The 18,840-nt window shown below is 36.4% G+C and overlaps 1 protein-coding gene across 1 annotated transcript in view; it reads right to left on the minus strand.

The window, feature by feature from the left end:
* The window catches only part of PREX2 (phosphatidylinositol-3,4,5-trisphosphate dependent Rac exchange factor 2), a 182,255-nt gene that overhangs the window by 96,140 nt on the left and 67,275 nt on the right, over positions 1-18,840 (minus strand). Inside the window, exons 9-13 of the mRNA XM_037380618.1 lie at positions 17,753-17,856; positions 10,522-10,671; positions 6,884-7,028; positions 5,225-5,325; positions 1,293-1,396 (exon numbers count right to left, since the gene is read on the minus strand). Of these exons, the coding sequence (XP_037236515.1) occupies positions 1,293-1,396; positions 5,225-5,325; positions 6,884-7,028; positions 10,522-10,671; positions 17,753-17,856 (604 nt within the window). The remainder of the gene's footprint in view (positions 1-1,292; positions 1,397-5,224; positions 5,326-6,883; positions 7,029-10,521; positions 10,672-17,752; positions 17,857-18,840) is intronic.

The following is an 18,840-nucleotide window of genomic DNA, read 5'->3' on the forward strand; positions in this document are numbered from 1 at the left end:
TTAACAACACATTCACATCACACAGAATGTTAAGAGGAATGGACACAGTACTTCATTTAGATAGTAAAAAAAGTCTGTTCAAATTTCTGTATATTTTCACATGCCAAAACTTAGTATTTCATTGTAACAATATTGATGAATAAACTGTGAGAAAGAAAACATTTCCGATCTAATCTAAGCTTCACTGAGACACACGCAAAAAGGACAGCTTTAAGGTAGCATTAAAAAAATTTTGAAGGTATAGTACTTTGAAAGAAAAGTATACAAAACCTGAAAGATAAAGCAATTTTTCCATGCATTAAGGTCTACCCAATCACTGGTTGTTATTCTACACACAAAATGAGTAAAAACACTGCGTTTGATTATATACATCCATATGTTACTGGCAAACTGAAATTACAACTAACCAATAAACTCAAGAAAAAGGCAAAAAGACTCAAAGATTGAAAATAGCTTCAATTAAAAACAAAAAATAAAATATTTGGAGGAGTTTAAGAAACTATTATCAGAAAACTGTATTTTAAAAAAGAAATCACATTAGTATTACTTAGCAGACTGTCAAAAAACATTTATGTTTATAACATGCAAGAAAAAACACATATAACAAAAGCTGTGTCAAATTAGATTCCATTCTACTTCGCTGTGCCTAGTAGTTCAGTATTGAAGATTCTTCCAGATACACCTTACACTAACAAATGCCAGCAGAAAAGTAAATGACTCTGTAATGTAATACCCAAATGCTGACATTTTCTACCACCTCAAAATCATGAATATGATTTTGAATATTAATAAGTTTAAAGGCAACTTTGTTCAATCATTTTTTTGTGCTCAGTAATGTAAATGGATAACACTACCTGTGTTTAAACATCTATGTGACTGCAGATTTACTGCCTTGTTAAGGCACTAATAAGAGACACTCAGATTTAAGAGCAAATTAAACCCAATTTTCTACATACAGCTTCATATCTATTAAAATGGACTGAAAATACAATAGACTGAAACACCAGCTTCAGAATAACCCAGAAACACAGGCAATGCATCCTGCATTTGAAACCATTAAATAAGAAAAATAACTAAAAAATAACAAACTTTAATTTTGTACTTAAAATATGTAACAGTAAGCCAAAATCTTCCCTAACAAATGGAAAACCTAATTTGATTCACATAAATACAGAGACAGGCAAGAGTGAGCAGCTGTTGTTTATCCTAGCATAGTATTTTACAATTTTTTCAAGCAGAACCTTCATTTTTGATGGGTTCTTCCTAATAACAGCAACTATTCTGTCCTGTACCTTAGAGATCACATCCTGCATCTCATTTCTGGGGTAGTATGTTCCATCATCGTATCGGAATCTGTACAGCATGTGTTCGGGTTTGAATTGGTGCTTATCTGTAACTAAATTTAAAAAAAAAACAACAACAACAAAAACAAACAAACAAAAAAGTTGTTAGGTGACTTTCTAAAGAAATCAACCAGAGGGCCAACATCATTTCTTCTAGTAACAGCCCATTACACAGCAATAGGTAGACTTCAGACAGGGAGGGCAGGAAGCCCAATTAGATCATTGGCCTTAAGTTCCTTTATGTCACCAGTGACATCTCTTACAATGTTTAAGTAGTCCAGAAGAAACCAAACAATTTCAAGTCACAGGGCAAAGAGTAAGATGAACAAACAGGCAGGGAACAGCCTCAAAAATTAGGTTCTCAAATGTTTTTAGTCTTCAGTACTTTTGTAAAGCATATTAACCAAATAGCCAAATAAAGCTTCTTTTGCAACTATTCATATTACTGTTCCACATCATTCTCTGTTCTAATTCTCACTGAGGCAAATCTCCAATGAACCAGCAAAAATACAAACCCTCCACAACACATCTGATCAGTCTTGCACTGGGGAGAAAAGGGAGAGGGAATGTATTCCTCCATACATAGCCAGCTGAAAGTCTTATGTGCAAGAGACCAGCAATCATTATGAAGGTGTGGATTTCCCCAAAGACCCATGAAAAAGGATGTGAACAGGTGGGTTTCCAGAGTTTCACAAGATTCCAGCAACAAACTTCACAACTTCCAAGTGTTTTGCCAAAACAGTCATATCGTATGATACAAAACTTCTACAGCAAGTCTTTCTGAAACACAGCCGATTCATTTGATGGCTGAGGATAGGACTAGGCACCAGCACCACCCTAGGATAACTGTCTTGTATTAATTACTGTTTTGCTTGCAGATGTAAGCTTTAATTTTTAAACTAAATTTGCATGTCATTGACTGATAAAAGAGGGTATGTCTTCATTAATCAGAGTAACAGGCCTGACAATGTCAGATAATTCTTCTGTGCGTGCCTTCCTATACCAAGTGATTAAACCATCATACATTGTTCTCTTCAAAAAATTTAGTTAGGCATCATAAACTTTGTATAGTCAAGTGGCTTCTGTCTGCATCATTTTTCATGCCCTTCCAAGCTGTTCAGTATCTCCACACATCATCTGATACATGGACATAAAAATTGGACTCCATATGTTAAGTGGTTTCACCAGCATCATGTGCAAGAGCAAAATAACTTCTCTACCTGTATTCAATATATCTACTAACAGTAAAGCCCAGAACACTATCCCAACTGATTGAACTGATGGTTCACGATAAGGTAATTATCCAAAATAACCCCTAAGTTCTTTCACATATCATTGCTTCTCAATACACCAACTACAGACTACAAAATTTTCACATGTAATACCTAGTATAATTATCTAAATTAATTTTAATGGAATATAAATTTAACTCAGCAAAAAAGATATCTTCTAGTTCTGTAATTAAAAAAAAAATAATCCTGCTTTTGAAGGAGAAAAAATATGTTCGACTAGATTAACATACATTAAGAGTTTTTAAAACCAGCAGCTACAGAAAATAGAAAAACCATAACCAGGACAGTATTGCCTAAGGCCAGATTGTTCCTCGCTTTACAGAGATGCACTGGGAGGGAACCAGGACTACAAAGCACCTTTACATTCTTGCATGCCCATGATGAACACAGCAGACTATACCCTTCAAGGAACACGAGCACCACTCTGTCTTTGCAACCTCTACTTAAACACAGTGCACCAGACACTAAAGGAGCAGGTCTACAGAGCTCACACTTCCTGACTTTTAAACATTAAAGCTGATAGAACACTGCATTACCACTGAAATAAGGAACCCCAAGCTGCTTTGCTTGTCACTCCCAACAATGTACCTATATTTTGTCTTGGGACAAATATTTATATGGCACACGCTACGAAAAAGGGAACTGATCCAGGTTTAAACTGGTCTTTTCTTTTACTTTTTTTTTTTTTTTTTTTTTGCCAAGGTAATTTTGACTCAGTCCAAGGAATCGCACAGACATGTAAATATCTATTGATAACACTATCTGGTATTCAGATTCTTTTTGTAACTACAAAGCTTTTTACTGCCTTGAGAGGAAGCTTCCATTTCTAATAAGCAGCAGCAAGAAACTGGACAGAGTATCTCAGCCCATTGGCTAATAAAAGTCATTTCAGATATTAGTGAATGCCACTAGGTGGATTCAAAATAGCAACATACAAATAGATTCTCCCCTTCTGCAAAACTGGGGGGGGGGGGGGGGGGGGGACAGGGGGGACGGACGACACACACAACAACATGGGAAAACCATAATTTTTCTACTTGCAAGAGATCAAACACCAGGAAATAAAACAATGTCCATCACAACATGGTTCTGTCACTGCTAGAATGAAGCCCAGCACAGTGAAAATAATGGCCAGCACAGTGAATACGCAGTCTAACAAAGCCCTCTATAACATTTGCAATGTGAGTAACAGCCAAACTTTCTTTCTCCCTTGCTCCCTCTGTGAAACAGATGGTTCATTCAACTTATTTTAAGAATTCTATTTTCACTGAACCACAGCTGGATCCACTATTCAAGTAGCATGTCTGGCTCCCATTTCTATGCTCTAATATAATTACCCTTTTATTTCATGAAATTACACAATATTCATTTAACTCTGTATTGAGAAAGTCTATGAGTGTATTTGGGATATAAATTACAAGATCAGGAGAAGAATCTTTAGCAACAGAATCATTCCATTGAAAACAATTCTATGTGTAGTAAACATAATAGCATCTGACATTTGATGATGGTGGAGGAAAACCATGTAGACTGACATTAAAGAATTAAAGACTACATGACTACGGATGAATAACCTTAATGTTTTTCCTCCTACTCTGCATATGTTTAAAATGCACACAGCTAAGTGGCACTCCCACTTTTTTTCCAGTCAAAGATACTGAAAACATCGTGGCAAAGAACTTTAAAAAGTTAAGTATTAAATTCATTGCTGGTTAAATTATTAAAATGTATATTATCAATGATTCCATCTAAATACACACCCTAGATCTATGCTGGAACAGTAGCTAACTTCACAACTGTTTCAGTATTTGTTTTTCTTTAAGGTGCATGTAAGCCAAACATGGCTCCAAAAGTAAGAGTTTCTCCAGCTCATTTATGTGATCCTCTTGGACTGTACCTTGTAAAAGGGACAGAGATGAGGACCTGCACTGGTAAGAGAAAAATGTTACCAATGAAAATTACCTTCAGAAATCAAGCCTTCTTACTGGCTTAAGAATTGAACCATTTCAGAAGAATACTTCTCTCCAGAATGACCTAAATGCAGGTAGACTGACTGAAAGTGTCAGCATAAAAATACCAAATTTAGTAACTATACAATGTAGTGTAAGTAAGGCCTTAAAAGACAAAAGATTTAACTGTTGGGTTCTAGGTTGGATTCCACTAGCTCCGCTTGTAATACCAAACAGACGAGCAGGCACATTTATCAAGAGCCAACTGTGACTCACTCTCTTCTACAATTCTTAATTGAACATGTATCCCTAGAAAGCCTGGCCTTAATAAAAGTTTTAAAATGTTAAAAGCAATCTACCATTCTCTGTTCCCCCAGAATTTATTTTTGTTTACAAGAGAATAGCAATGTTTCTCTAGGTCTCTTAGCAATGTTGTGATCCCAACAGCATAGATGTAATCTGATTAAATTAATGGAGTCTGTCCCAGGAAATCTGCTAGCCATGGACAATGACCCCATGAGGTCCCTGCAAGGATATAACGCAGATTCAACATTAACGACCATCTTTTTGTCAAAATTAAGTCCACTCTAATTACAACAATTACTTTGAAAGCAAGTAAGTTTAAACTAATTATATTTACCATGGTGGATAATGCCATTCTCTAATAAAGCTTGGCCAAGATGAACACCTTCTTCAGATTTGTGTATCTCTCCAATTTCCAACAACCATGACACAAATTCACTGAAATAAGAACAGATATAAAGAACAAATTTTAAATATCATGTGACCAGTTCTACTACATTCCCCTCTCAGTTACCAGTGTTTCTTACTAATCTAGTAACTGATTCTTAGGCATAATGCTCTTCAGAATGTCGTATCACCTTTAAAAAACCCACTCATTTCAACTTTATTATTTCATCATACATACATAAGGTTCCCCTTGAGATGTTTTGTCTTACTCAGAAGTTTTGCCTGTATGAAGTTTACCCTGTACACGGTAAAGACTTGCCATGCTTCCTGGGATTTCCTTAACTAGCACAGACACATCTGACCAGTCAAATATAAGACAATCCCAGGCATACGTACTGCACCTGCCCAAGGCAGATATGCCATGAAGGCAGAACATAATCCCAGTATGACAGAACAGTACGCTTGTGACTTCCCAGGTGTGTCAAGACACGTTGATATCCTGAGCATATACACAAAGTACATACTGCATGTGCAGGAAATACCTGGCTTCTATCACAAGAAACCTGATGCAGTTGAGAGACAGCAAATTTACAGCATGTAAGATATTTGCATGCATGTTACAAATCAAAAGAACAGTGTAGAGAGGTCGTGCAAAATTCACATTCATGGATTTTAACTGGTGACCTGGGAACCAGCAAAAGCCTACTTCAAAAGCGTCCACTTCAAAGGTAGCATAGAAAAGCAGCCATTTAATGGTAGGTTTAAATGTTTCACAAACAGCTCCTCACCATGAGTGTATTCATTACCTGCTTCCAACAACTTCACTGAAGGAACATGATTCAACCACAACATTAATCTTAATCCTGGTTTCAGTTCTTATCAGCTATGTGTCTTCTGACAGTACATGAAAATCTCTCAAGTTTCATTTCCACATTTGAAGCCACTGAGTATCTTCACTATGCTTGCGTAAAAGTCGCTGTACTTTATAAAAATACGTTCTACACTTAACTCTTATGGTCAAATGAAATAAGTGATAAACCCTCTGCCCCTCAAACTCATTTTTTGGTCATATACACATTTTTAGGGTCTCTATGGCTTTCTGTTTCTCTTGCATTTAGTCTTCTTAAGCCATAGGTATTATATGGCATTATAAAGATCCTCCTGATAACAGGGGTAAATTTTTAAACATGTAAACTTTATTTAGTAACTCTGTCCCTCACATTCAGGCAAGAGGAGGACAGAAACAGTCTTAGAGACAGAGATTGTTTAAAGTGGAATAAAGCAAATTTGATATTCTAAACTAGGCATTTCAGAGACAAAATGCATCAAACAAGCTGGGAATTGTTTCTTTAAAGAAACTATTTTATTTAATGCATTTTCACATTTTCAACATATCTTTGCAGTCTTGCTCCTTTAATAAAGCTACTTTTGGAATACGAGTAAACATATTTACATTTCAGGCAGACTAATTTACATTTTGGTTAAATTCTGGGAGTCAAATAGGCCTAACAGATATTGCAAATAAAGCACAGTTTCCGTAGCATCCCAAAGAAGATTTAAAATGTGGTTTTAGCTGGTAAAAAGTCATGCTATGAAATGCATATAATACCTTCCAAGAAAGCACTTGGGGAAAGTGGTTAATTTCCTCTTCCTGTCTTTGATGAGATTCCCTTGTTTGCACATCATTTTGTACAGTCTTTCTCCTTGCTCAGAGATCATCACCCAAGTGTCCTGTTCCATGCCCAATTTTAAACCTGACAAAAACACATTAACATTTTATGAAGTGATATTGCCATTATATTTTAGTGTCTTCCCCAAATAAAGAAGCAATACCAACATTTTACATACAAAAAAAGTAAAGGAACCATTTCCACTGTTATACTCACAATTAAGTTAAATCATAAACATCTGATCTTTGTAATGCATAACCAAATGATATCTTTACGTTCTTCATAGTGAAGTTAAACTGTTACTATATTGTCATCATGACTGATATTGTAGTAATAAATACTAATGACGTGATTTTTAGACCAGTATATGAACGTTTCAAAGGGAGTAGTCATGTCTTCACAAGTTTAAAAGAAAAGGGCCTTGGTTTTGCTCTTATCATGTGATAATAAAAATGTTTTCACTTAAAGGAAACTTTTTCAAATTTCCAATTACTAGTTACTAGTTATTCATGATACATTTGTTAGTTTCACCTAATAATAATTCACCCCTTTTTCACAAAAGCATATACACAACTTGATTATTTTTCTTCTCTTCAGGATTTTTACAACAGCAGAAAGGGGTTTGTTCCAAGATTTCTTACTGGTTTATATTCCTCTGTTTCGCTTCTTGAGAAAATCATCATGTCTTCTAAGTAACAGATGATCAAAACCAGTTTGTATTGAATTATGCATCCTACTGGCCACTCACAGAAGCTTGTGCTTCCAAGGAATACCACAGATCTTAATAATCCATGTGATTTCTCAATAAACAATTATTAATTCTGGACAAATCCACAGATTTCTCAAATGTCTTGTGCACATGTTCTCAGTTTCTGTTCAGATTTTCACATTTTTAAAACTATAACTGTACACATTCAATCTAAGTAACAGTCTGCCACTTCTTCAGTTCTGAAAATATTGCCAGAAAAAAATGTACCTGTCATGAGAAAAAGCTAACAATGGTACTGGACACAGATAAAAGGAGTCTCTCTCATTATCCATGAGCCAGATAGTGTTGATGCCACACAGATAAAACCTCGTGTATTGCTGCGAAAAGAAAACTTCACTGCTATACTACTTTTGGAGCTCATAGGATGTTGATGCTCTTATTTCTATTGGCTGTTTGAATCAGGTCACCACAGCAACATCAGTCTTAAAGATGACCACCTTTTGAATAAATTTCTGTAACTAACTGAATGCTTCAGTTGGTTACAGAAAAGCCCCAAAAGTGACAGAAAGACTTCCTAGCAAAACGTTTCCAATTCAGCTTGATTTCTTTCCTAGCAAGAAAATACAATCTATAAAGTCATCCCAGTTGATAATTCAATTACAACCACTGAAATCTTTGCTAAAATACCTCATTCAGGGCATTTTCTCCCTTTTGCTCAGCTTCTGCTATATGGATTCCAAATAAAAGTGTAAGTTGAATTTCTCTAAGAACCCTGAATCTCTGAGTCTCCCAACATGAATGGCGTAGCAAGCCCCAGCTACATGGAACACTCAAGCTGTATTTCTGTGCCTCACTCCTGCTCCACGTGCTGTATTTACCTAATCCGGAGATCACTGCAACCTGTGTGAGAGATGTGGAGTCTACAGGACCGCTACAAAAAAATGCATGGGCACAAACGGCACAACCAGGATAGAGTTACTCACATGAGCCTCACCCCCAGCCCAAGAGTTCTGGGAAGCGTGTTCTTGATTTAGTTCATCTCAGACTTGCAAAAGAGACAAAACACTGTTTTCACATGTGCAGTCACTTAGACTTCAGTGTAATTGCCTATATATACACACACACAAACAGGTTCTATGTCTCACCAAGTTAACATACAATTAAAGCATCTCTATGTTCATAGTGAATGGGAAAGTGTTACCGGTGCATTTAGATATAGTATTTGAATTCTAAAAAGAGAGGTGTTTGATTCCCAAGTTGTTTGGCAACTTGATTGCAATTAAGCTGATGCACCTCCTGCTTTGCAAGAAATGTTAATACAGACATTTAAAAAAAAAATCACTGTGCTGGAGAAGGTAAGATAAATGTATATATTCATACACTAACAGAGATCTTCAAGAACTACTTTTGAAGATTTTGTGTTGCTAACTAAGTGTATACAAAATCCCCTCCTCCTCCTTTCATGGCTGTCTCCTTGGTGGCAAACCCACTGAGAATGCCAGGATCTGAAAATTTCCCTGAATCATTGGATGCTAAAATCCATGGCTTGACTTTGGGATGGCGACCTCTGTCCTCAAGCTTGGCAGGCTTTGGTGCACACTCACCTCAACTACCAGCTGCTCAATAGTATAATGTGAAGTAGAAAGAATACTTCAACATAAAATACTCCTACTTACTCTGTTTCTTACCTAAATGTATCAAGAGTCTAGAGGAGCTAAGAAACTTAACAGTGAAGTGCAACTTGTTAAAAACCTTTTCAGCCAGTTTCAGACAAGGCCCCATAGAGAAGCAGACAAACCTGGTTTTTGTTGTATTTGACACCATCTTAATCATATTGCTTTTTCATTTGTTATTTTTAAAATGTTAAGTTTTTAGAGGCATCTAAGGCATCATTTTAGCTTTTCTACTATTAATTCCTGATGTCACTATTAATTAGCCGGCGCTCAGACACCCTAGTTGAAACTCTGGTCCTACGGAAGATGTCCTACAAACGTTCAGTATTCAACTTCAGAAGACAGAAGAATGTACTGCTGGTCTCCATTTACAATGGAGGCGCAAATCAATGCCTACTGCAACAGGTGACACAAAATCTGCACAGACCAGGAAAAAAATCTCAGATCTAACTACAACATCATCTTTTCCTTCAATAACAAGGCTCCAAACATCATTATTGATTAGGATATTTTAGCTTGCAAATGAAATTAGCTCCAGAAGATGATGATGCATCATCTTTCCCTGGTCCTACTTTGTTCTGTGTTCATCTTGAATACATGAGTTTATTCATGGTTGCATTTGAGATCAGGACTATATTTCAACCAAGTATTCTTCCAACGTAATTCAGTTATTCAAAAAGGCATTTTTCGTCAATGGTGATTTCTTACTTTCTTGGAGATGGAAGAATACATCAAAGAAGAGGTTGTGGGTATATTCTGTACTATTTCATGTTGGATCATCTGCATGAAGATCCAACACAGACAACCTGCTCATTTCAGTGATTCAAAAAGCTAGTCACAAAAGGGAAGCAAAGCATACAAATCCCACAAGACATTTAGAATAGACCGTCATATATTACAAACCATAACAGTACACAGGCCTCAGTGAAATTATACTGGTTGAGGATCGGCTGCAAAATCATAGATTAAATCATCTCCCCACTTCCAAAACAGCATTCGCTACCAGCCTACATGATTCAAGCCATTATGCCCTTCCCAATACAAGTTTGATTTATTTTTTCCAAGATGGTATTCATAAACCTTAGCTGAACTTGACACCACAAGTTTGCCTAGCAGTTGTTTTTGCTTTATATCTCAACATAAAAATACAGCATGGATTTCTGGCAAAGCAACACAAGGAGGTTTATTAACCTACCTTTTCTCCTCTCTCGCTCTTTCAAAATAGCTTCCAGCCATTCTTGCTTCTCTTCAGGGGTTTTTGCCATGCATACAAACCATTTGTTCTTTGCTGTGTTGTGGATCTTCCAGCCATTAATAACAGTGTGGCCACTGCTGTGATAGTCAGCTGGGAATAGACAGAATGGCTTAAAGAGCACCAATACTTAAAAAAGCAACGGTTTCTATAATTACTAAGAACTCTTTACACATAAAGCTCAGGAAATAAAGAAGAATAAAAATTAACTTAAAGTTATCTGTGCTGCTTGTGAACTATGTTATAACTTAATAAGCTGTACTTTTAACTTTTAATAAATAATGTCCTTCTTAAAATGTAACAGAGAATTGCCTAGCATATGGAAGAAGGTATAAACTTAACACTAAAACAGGCAGAGTCCTATTAAAAGAACAGATGACGGTACTTTGAGTACTTTTGTTCATGTTAAACTGTAATAAATAATTCCTTTAAAAAGCAGCATTGTGGTTTTGCCCCTTAAATCACTCAAAGCTGCTGTACTGATTGAATGACTTACTATTAAAATGTTAAAAGGACTAAATATACAGGGGGGGGAAATACAATTTCTGTATGACAAGTAAGCATATTATATAGATTTGATATCTCTTTACTGGTTACCTGAATAAAAAAATATCTACACTTATTTGTTAAAACAAGTTGAAATACAATACAAGATTTACCCCGATTTAAAAAAAAAAAATGCATCAACAAAATGCATAATTTTTGAAATACGTTCCTAACAGCCTTATGTTCAGTGTGCACATTATAGGAGAGAGGTAACAATTGCTGATGTCCTTAGATATCTTGAACTTCTGACTTCTAACATGTAAACACTATGCTATAAAAATCAGACAATTTACTACTTATTAGTCTTTCTTCACTTCTATAACACTTGATTTTAACATGCTAGCCATAAATCTTCCTCAGAAATTAGCTAAACAGACTTCCTCTCCAAAACTAACACTCCTGAATATCCTTCACTATGATTACATGCATTTCCTGGGGGAAAATTTTAAGCCATAAATGCCTCATGATAACAAATACATTTTTTTGCATAAAATACAGATTAAAACTAGAACTAGCAACCACCGTACAAAATACTAAGAAAATCAAAAGGTCAACATTTTCTCACCACAAACTTTCATTAAGAGGCAAGAAAGTCCTAGGGCCAGCCCTGACCTACTGTAATAAGTACAGAGCTTTTTTCTTTGTAAATATTTTTCATAATTCAGCCCTATTTTGTATAATGAGATGGGATTTTCCAAAACTGAAACCCTTGCTGACATGCTTGCTAAGATTTATCATAAATCTCAGCAGACATGCTAGTATCCTTTCAATAACTCTGCATTTTAATTAGATGGAAAGCAGCCAAGCTTTGTATACTGGGCTGGGAAATGTCAGGATCTACTAGGAACTCATGAGACTGATGGCTAATTTCTAAACCAACAAAACTGTCTAGTATTCAAAGTGTGTAAAGAAAGCACAAGCAAGTCTGTGAGAGGGGGTGGGGGGGAACGAACTAAGTTATTTCTGCAACATCATGTTTATATCACCTATTTATCATGTTTTTATTCACATAACATATACATGTTTTTATTCACATAACATATACATGATATTCTTTGTGCCTTTAAAAACACTGTTTCTAGAAAACTAGCCATCATATGGTGACACGCAATGTCAGAAAATTGGAGTCACAAATCAGTGAAAGGAAAGAAGCCTCAGACAGAAGCTCTCAGCTGACAGACCACAGACCTTTGGAGATCAAAGGCACAGCTGGAGGAAGGAAGGTTAAGGTCCCTTTGTATTATTTGAGCATATACTTCCAAACCTTGCAATATGGCCCTAGCTGCACCTTTTTGTTTATTTATTAAGCTACAGGCTAATACATATAAAACTACAGGGTGATATTTTTCCTGTGGTCTTTGTTATTGCATATATCTATCAGCACAACACCCATGTAATGAAGGCAAATATTATGATTTCTAATGCAGTGAACTGCAGCAGTTAAAATTGTGGCCAAAAAGGTAAAAAATGATGGCTCAGACTCAAAAATAGATTCAGATCCTCGCATTTCACTCTGGGCAGGAAACTGGTATCCACTTAAGCAGTTTAGTTTGGAAAAAATGGCTCATCCAGCCACTTGAGTATCTCTATGTAAAGATGACATTTTAAACGTGCAGCATCCTTGGCATCTGAAACTCTGTAACTGCAGGGTCAAGAACACTGGCAGTTTGACCACATTTATCTCATGCCACTACAAACTTGTCCAAATTCTGTGAAAAGCCCAATAACCTAGCTAGGTACTAAGATTGCCTAATGTGCACAGATGGCAATGTTTTCAAGTGGAGAAAAACGGGTGGCTATCACCCAGTTTTGCAATAGTAACACACTCCTGTGATGGCCAGCTCAATTTCAATCTCTGCATTTAACTGCAACACCCCTGCTTTCTCTTTTGTTCCCCACGTTCCCCATGACTACAATTCTCCAAGGTTCCCATGAGCAATTTGTTCTCCCCAGTACACCCATGCCCATAGTCTCCTGAAAAGTATTTCAGCATTACACTATCATCCCATATAAACTCATACCTTTTTTGGACTGGTTATGGAACAAAATCTCACCAACAGCTGTGGACATACCGGCCAGCCAGTCAGCCAGCAGGTATGAAAGTTCTGACTGGCCAGCTGCATAGGATATATGCACACTCTTCACATCAAGGCAGTAACAGCTGCCAGTCAGGCTAAACAAAGGATCTGCAAACCTGATATAATAGTTAACAGAAGGAGGAAGAGCATGAGACTTCATGTTGCCCCATGCAAAGTCTGAATAAGCATGCTTAACAAATCATTAACCCTCCAACTTCCCAAGAAAAGGTGACAAAAGATGACAAAAGATACTTGATAATACATTAAAGCTTGCCATTTGAACTGTAATATATTGTTCAACATTCAAGACTCAAACCTTTGAGAGATGCCTGTGAAGCTATTTGTTACAGCCATATACAATAGATTCTTTTTCTTCTCTTGCAGTACCAAACAGAAATCTCTGTATTGAGGTACTTCTAAGCTTCTCAGACTTTAAGTTCTTAGGAGCACTGATGCTCAGAAATACCAAGGAAATAACTGCTGCATAATATCATTCCTTTCCCCCTCTGTATACTTTCTGATGCAGTCTCTGGTTACTATTATCATGTAGTGCTTTTTCTATATTGTGCCTCATTTCAAGATAACAGGGGACAGAACTAAGATAATATAAGCAACCATAAATCTGGAATTTCCTAAGTCTCAAGTGCTTGTATTCATAAACTGAATAACATTCACTTAATGGCAGATGAATGCCTTTATAGATATACTTTTCTCTCAAAACTGAATTTTAAAAACTGAACACAGAAAAAACAATACCATCACAATATACCAAATTTCTAATACTTGCAAGTGGTTGCGTAGCCACATTGTTTTAAGAACACAAATAGTCTGCCCTAATAAGTAATACACATTCCACTTTAATCAGTGCAATCAAAAAAAACCAGAATGCTTCATGATGTTGAAACAAAAAAGAAAGCTTACACCAACTGCACTGCTCAGCCAAGGCCTAATTTCATCAAAGAAAAATTGCTTTTCAGAAAAAGCTTTGTTAATTTCTGTAGGCATGCCATTAGCATGACAATAAATCCCACTGGGAATCTGTTTTCCTATTTCTGTGCTTCTACTTAAGAACAACGAAAACTACATTCCTACATCTATCAATGCTGAGAGCGAATGCTCGTGTTCCGCAGAGCCTTATGGTTTCTTATACCAAGTGAAGAGAGGATCCCCAAATCTACTGTAAAGAACTGTGGAAGCATCATCTGGACTCAAAAGTCTAATGTTTACAGACATTTAGAGACCCATGAAGAGTACACGAGAAAGAGTCATGCATAGATACGAATATATAAGTACTCTGCACGCAGAGCTTCCACATAGAAAGTGATCAGTAATTGATGATTAAAGAAAATAAAATAATACAATGCCAAAAAAAGCACATGCAAAGCTAATGTGAATGAGGTTCAGACAGCCAGACTACTACACTTATGAGTGAGATGAGACAAAGAATACAGCCCAATAGCACCAGGTTACAGTTCAAATGTGGATGACTACAGGGAATAAAAAACAAGAACACAGAACAGTAAAGAAACCAAGACAAAGCAAGGTTAAAGAAGGGCATCATGACCGAGTGAAAGAAAAAGTATCAGTGTGAGGAGAGGGAATACACTTCTGACCAGAAGGAAGGAAAAATTAAGTATTTTTTTCTAAAGCAGGGGGAGAGGGTGGCAAGAAAAGGGCAGAAAGGTGCTACAGGCCCAGGAAATAGCACAGACATTTCCACATTTCAAAGAGAACCATAGAAAGGAGGGGTAAAATAGCTATAATTTCAAGAAAAAAATACTTTAGGATATTGGACAAACTGAAATGCAGAAGGTGGAAAATGCAAGGATATGGGGAAAAAAGCAGGTAAAAATAACCATAGAATCATAGAATAGTTTGGCTTAGAAGGGACCTTTAAAGGTTATCTAGTCCAATTCCCTTAATAATAAGCAGGGGTGTCTTCAACTAGATCAGGTTGCTCAGAGTCCTGTCCAACCAGACCTTCGATGTTTCATGGATGGGGCACCTGCCACCCTAATAATTTAGAAATCAAAATAACCAAACCATTAACTGATGTTTCATAAGTGTGGAAAGGAGGACAGATTTTAGACACGTTGCATATATAAAGGCAACAAGATTTGATATAGCTCAGGAGAGCAAGTGGGAAGGAAGCACAACAGCCTCCAGTAAAATGTGTAAGGCTGTAGGAAATGGGGATGGCAGCAAAATGTCCTGTGGCTGGAGGAAATCAGACTACTGGTGTCTGGAATAGAAAGGAAGATGATTTGTGCTTAGCCAAATTATACTTGAAGATTCACTGAGAAAGAAAACAAGTAAGAAGGAAAACTGATGGTGTGACAGGGATCAAGGATTGAATAGCTACAACAAACAAATGAAGAAAGGTGGGACAGATTTGAGAAAGGCAGGGCAGTCATGGAAGGAGGAAAAAAAGAAATATTTGCTAAAGCCAACACTAAAAGCATGGCAGTATCTGGTATCAGAACCAGTGAAAGAAAAGAGATACAGAATTCTTGGGGTATTCATCAGGAAGAATATGGTGGGTATAAGCCTCTGTGGCCACAGTAATGTCAAGATTTCTAAGAGATACCCTCTTAGAAAGTGACATAATGGAAACAGGAAAACTGTCTCCTATTTCTAAAGCATGTAATAATAATACATAACATAAAAGACTGAAACACTCAACTTTCTTTTTTGCATAAAAAAAGGCATTGACTGAAATTTCATACAAATAAAGCTAACAATTGGGCAGGAATACAGGCCAGAAAAGGGAAACAGCAGCATATAGAATATTGGATAAATTATATTCAAGTCAATGAGGATTGATGAAATTCCCTACAGTGTACCCACAGGTATCTCTAACCCATTAATTAAATTTGCGGGCCTGGTAAAGCACATAGCCTGAAACAGATGTCAAGGAGTTCTTACAAAAAAATGTATAAAAACCAAAGAGAATTAACCAAGTGTGACACCACAGTGCTCCACCTTATGTTCAGCATTTTCCCCTAGTTCTACCAAGAGCTTAAACAGTTCAGCAATAACTTTGTTGATGGCACCCAGGCAAGAAGCACTGCGTGAACTTTCAGGAACAAGACATGAATTCTGAATGCTTAATAAGTTTTGGAAATAGTAAGACAAAATTCAGTACAGAAAATAAAGTAATTATTAGGACCTACTCTCAGATATTAATACAGTATAAACCAGAATGGAAAAGGCACCAGTAATGCACAAAAGGATCTGGTGTGGGATTCTGAAACACAAACTAAAAAATCAAAAATAATGCTCTCAGAAAAGCTAGACAATCCTGGGATTAGTAACAGACATCCCACATGCAGCACTACAGTAATTATTCTCTTCCACTTGGCACCAGTAAAGTTTCAGGTCTGGACACTTCATAATGTAACAAACTAGGGGGAAAAAAACAAACCAAAATTCCAAAAGACACAAAAAGTAATAAAAACTTAGAAAACATGACCCATGGCAACAGGTTGAAAGACTTAAAAAGAAGAGATGGAGGACAGACAGAACAGTCTTCCAATAAACTGGTTTGTCGCAAAAAGAGCAATAGTCAAACAGTTCTCCAAGTCTACCCAGTAGAATAAGTGAGCAAACTGTTTTTAAAACAAGGAACACAATTTCAAAAATTCTTGATTTTAAAGAAATATTTAACTTATACTAAGGATTTCTATGAAGCTTACTTGAGCTGTAGGATCCTTGTCATTAATGCTCAATTTTAGAAAGGAACTACATTAAGAAATGCTTGGAATCCATAGATGTAGGACAAACCTAATGCTACTTTTAAATCAGGAGAAGTAATATATAACTCACATAAATTTCCTCCAGACCTACATATTTGCAATGCCACTGCAGGTTTCACGCCACCACCACCCCCTTTTTTTTTTTATAATTTTACATTAAATAGCTGAAAATTATTAAGGTTTTCCTTATTAATCATAAGGAAATTATAACAGTTAAGCTCAAACGTTAAACTCAAGTTTCTAAAACAAAAGTTGACATTTCTCTGACTACTTTGGTTTTTCACTTTTCTAATGTGTGTCAGGAAAATTCAAGCAATCATAGGGATTATATCCCTAAAGGTATTTAAAGCATCCTTCCTTTTTTCTTAAACACTTATTTTACAATTTCAGTATTTATGGTGTTTGAGGTTTCATTCCAACAGAGGTAACTATTCCGTTTGCTTTTACAAATATATCATATACCTAGGGATAATATCGTTTAAGAGCACTGGAATGCTGTAAAGTGAAGTTAAATATATGATTTCAGCCGAGCAACAAATATCACTTTATTTTATTACTCTGTTCATGTTTGTGTAAAACAGTCATCTACAACTGCCCAGCTAATAATGTATGAAAGCAATGATCTGTCACAGGAGCAGAGTTTTGATACAAGCAGATAGTGCTCTTAAAGTGGCATCTTACTCTTGCTTTCTGAGTATAAGAAGCACCCTCCATTCTCAAAGAAATCACAAAGCTGCATTTGATTTCACCACCTCAAAAGACTGCTCTGTTAATGAGCAACACAAATATACTCACCTGTTCCATCATCTACATTCTCTACTTCCATCACTTCTGTATTTATCCTGCCCCGAAAAAGGTAACGGTGGCCATCTGTAGATGCTTTGCTGTTCTTCAATCGCCTGATAAAAGAAAGAGCAGGTAGGCATGTCATCCACCACCTTTTTCTATGTTTCTGCACCACTACCTGGACATGTAGCATTTAAAGACTACTGTAAGAATCACAATACATTTATACATGTGCAGTTGAACTGTGGAAACCGTTGCTGAATGGGGCACTGCTGATCCTAATGCAAACAACATCCATCTCTGGTACGACTAAGCTGCAAATTGGTGGCTGACATGAGAGTTTATCAGGGAAGTTCCAATCTGTAAAAGCTCTGTCCCACCACTTTGGTATCTATATGCCACTGTCTGCCATCAAAGACAAAATACTGTACTGAGAGGATCTTTCCTCCTAAATGATGCAGCCTCCTTATGCTAGTCAAGAAATTCAACACAAGGGTAGCATGACTGAAAAAATGAAATAAGAACACCTTTGGATATGAATCTTGACCTACCCATATTAGCCTCATAAATGGCATTTATGCATGGAAGAATAAAGACAACATTCTTTCTTCCTCACATAAGGGTTAACCAAGAATTACAATTCAGAATTGCCAAAATTTTGTGGCAGTTTCACAGTGGTGTATTCCAAAGCAGTGTGCACTGCTGTAACTCTGTCCTCAGTGAAGTCAAGGCCTTTTGAGAACCCCAGCTGTAAGTAGGTTTTCCCACCTTAGACAAGCTAGAGATGATTTTTCTGTCCATTTTTGCCTATAACGATGGTAAAGAGTGTATATCAAACAAAGGTATAATCGTCTGAATTCTGACCTTCACTCACTCCAGACAGGTACTAAACTTCAGAAAATGACCTGCCTCTCAAACATTACAGTCTAATGAATAATCTAATATGGCATAAATTTCTTATTCAAAAATTGAATAATATATTTTTCAAAAAACAAAACAGCACCAAGCATAAAGGTTCAGTATTACATACTTTTTTCTCTTAAAAGTGAAGTAAATCTAATAATTCTAGTGACCTTTGTACCTATGAACCCAAATTT

This window comes from Falco rusticolus, chromosome 3, assembly GCF_015220075.1.
Source record: "Falco rusticolus isolate bFalRus1 chromosome 3, bFalRus1.pri, whole genome shotgun sequence".
NCBI lineage: Eukaryota > Metazoa > Chordata > Aves > Falconiformes > Falconidae > Falco > Falco rusticolus.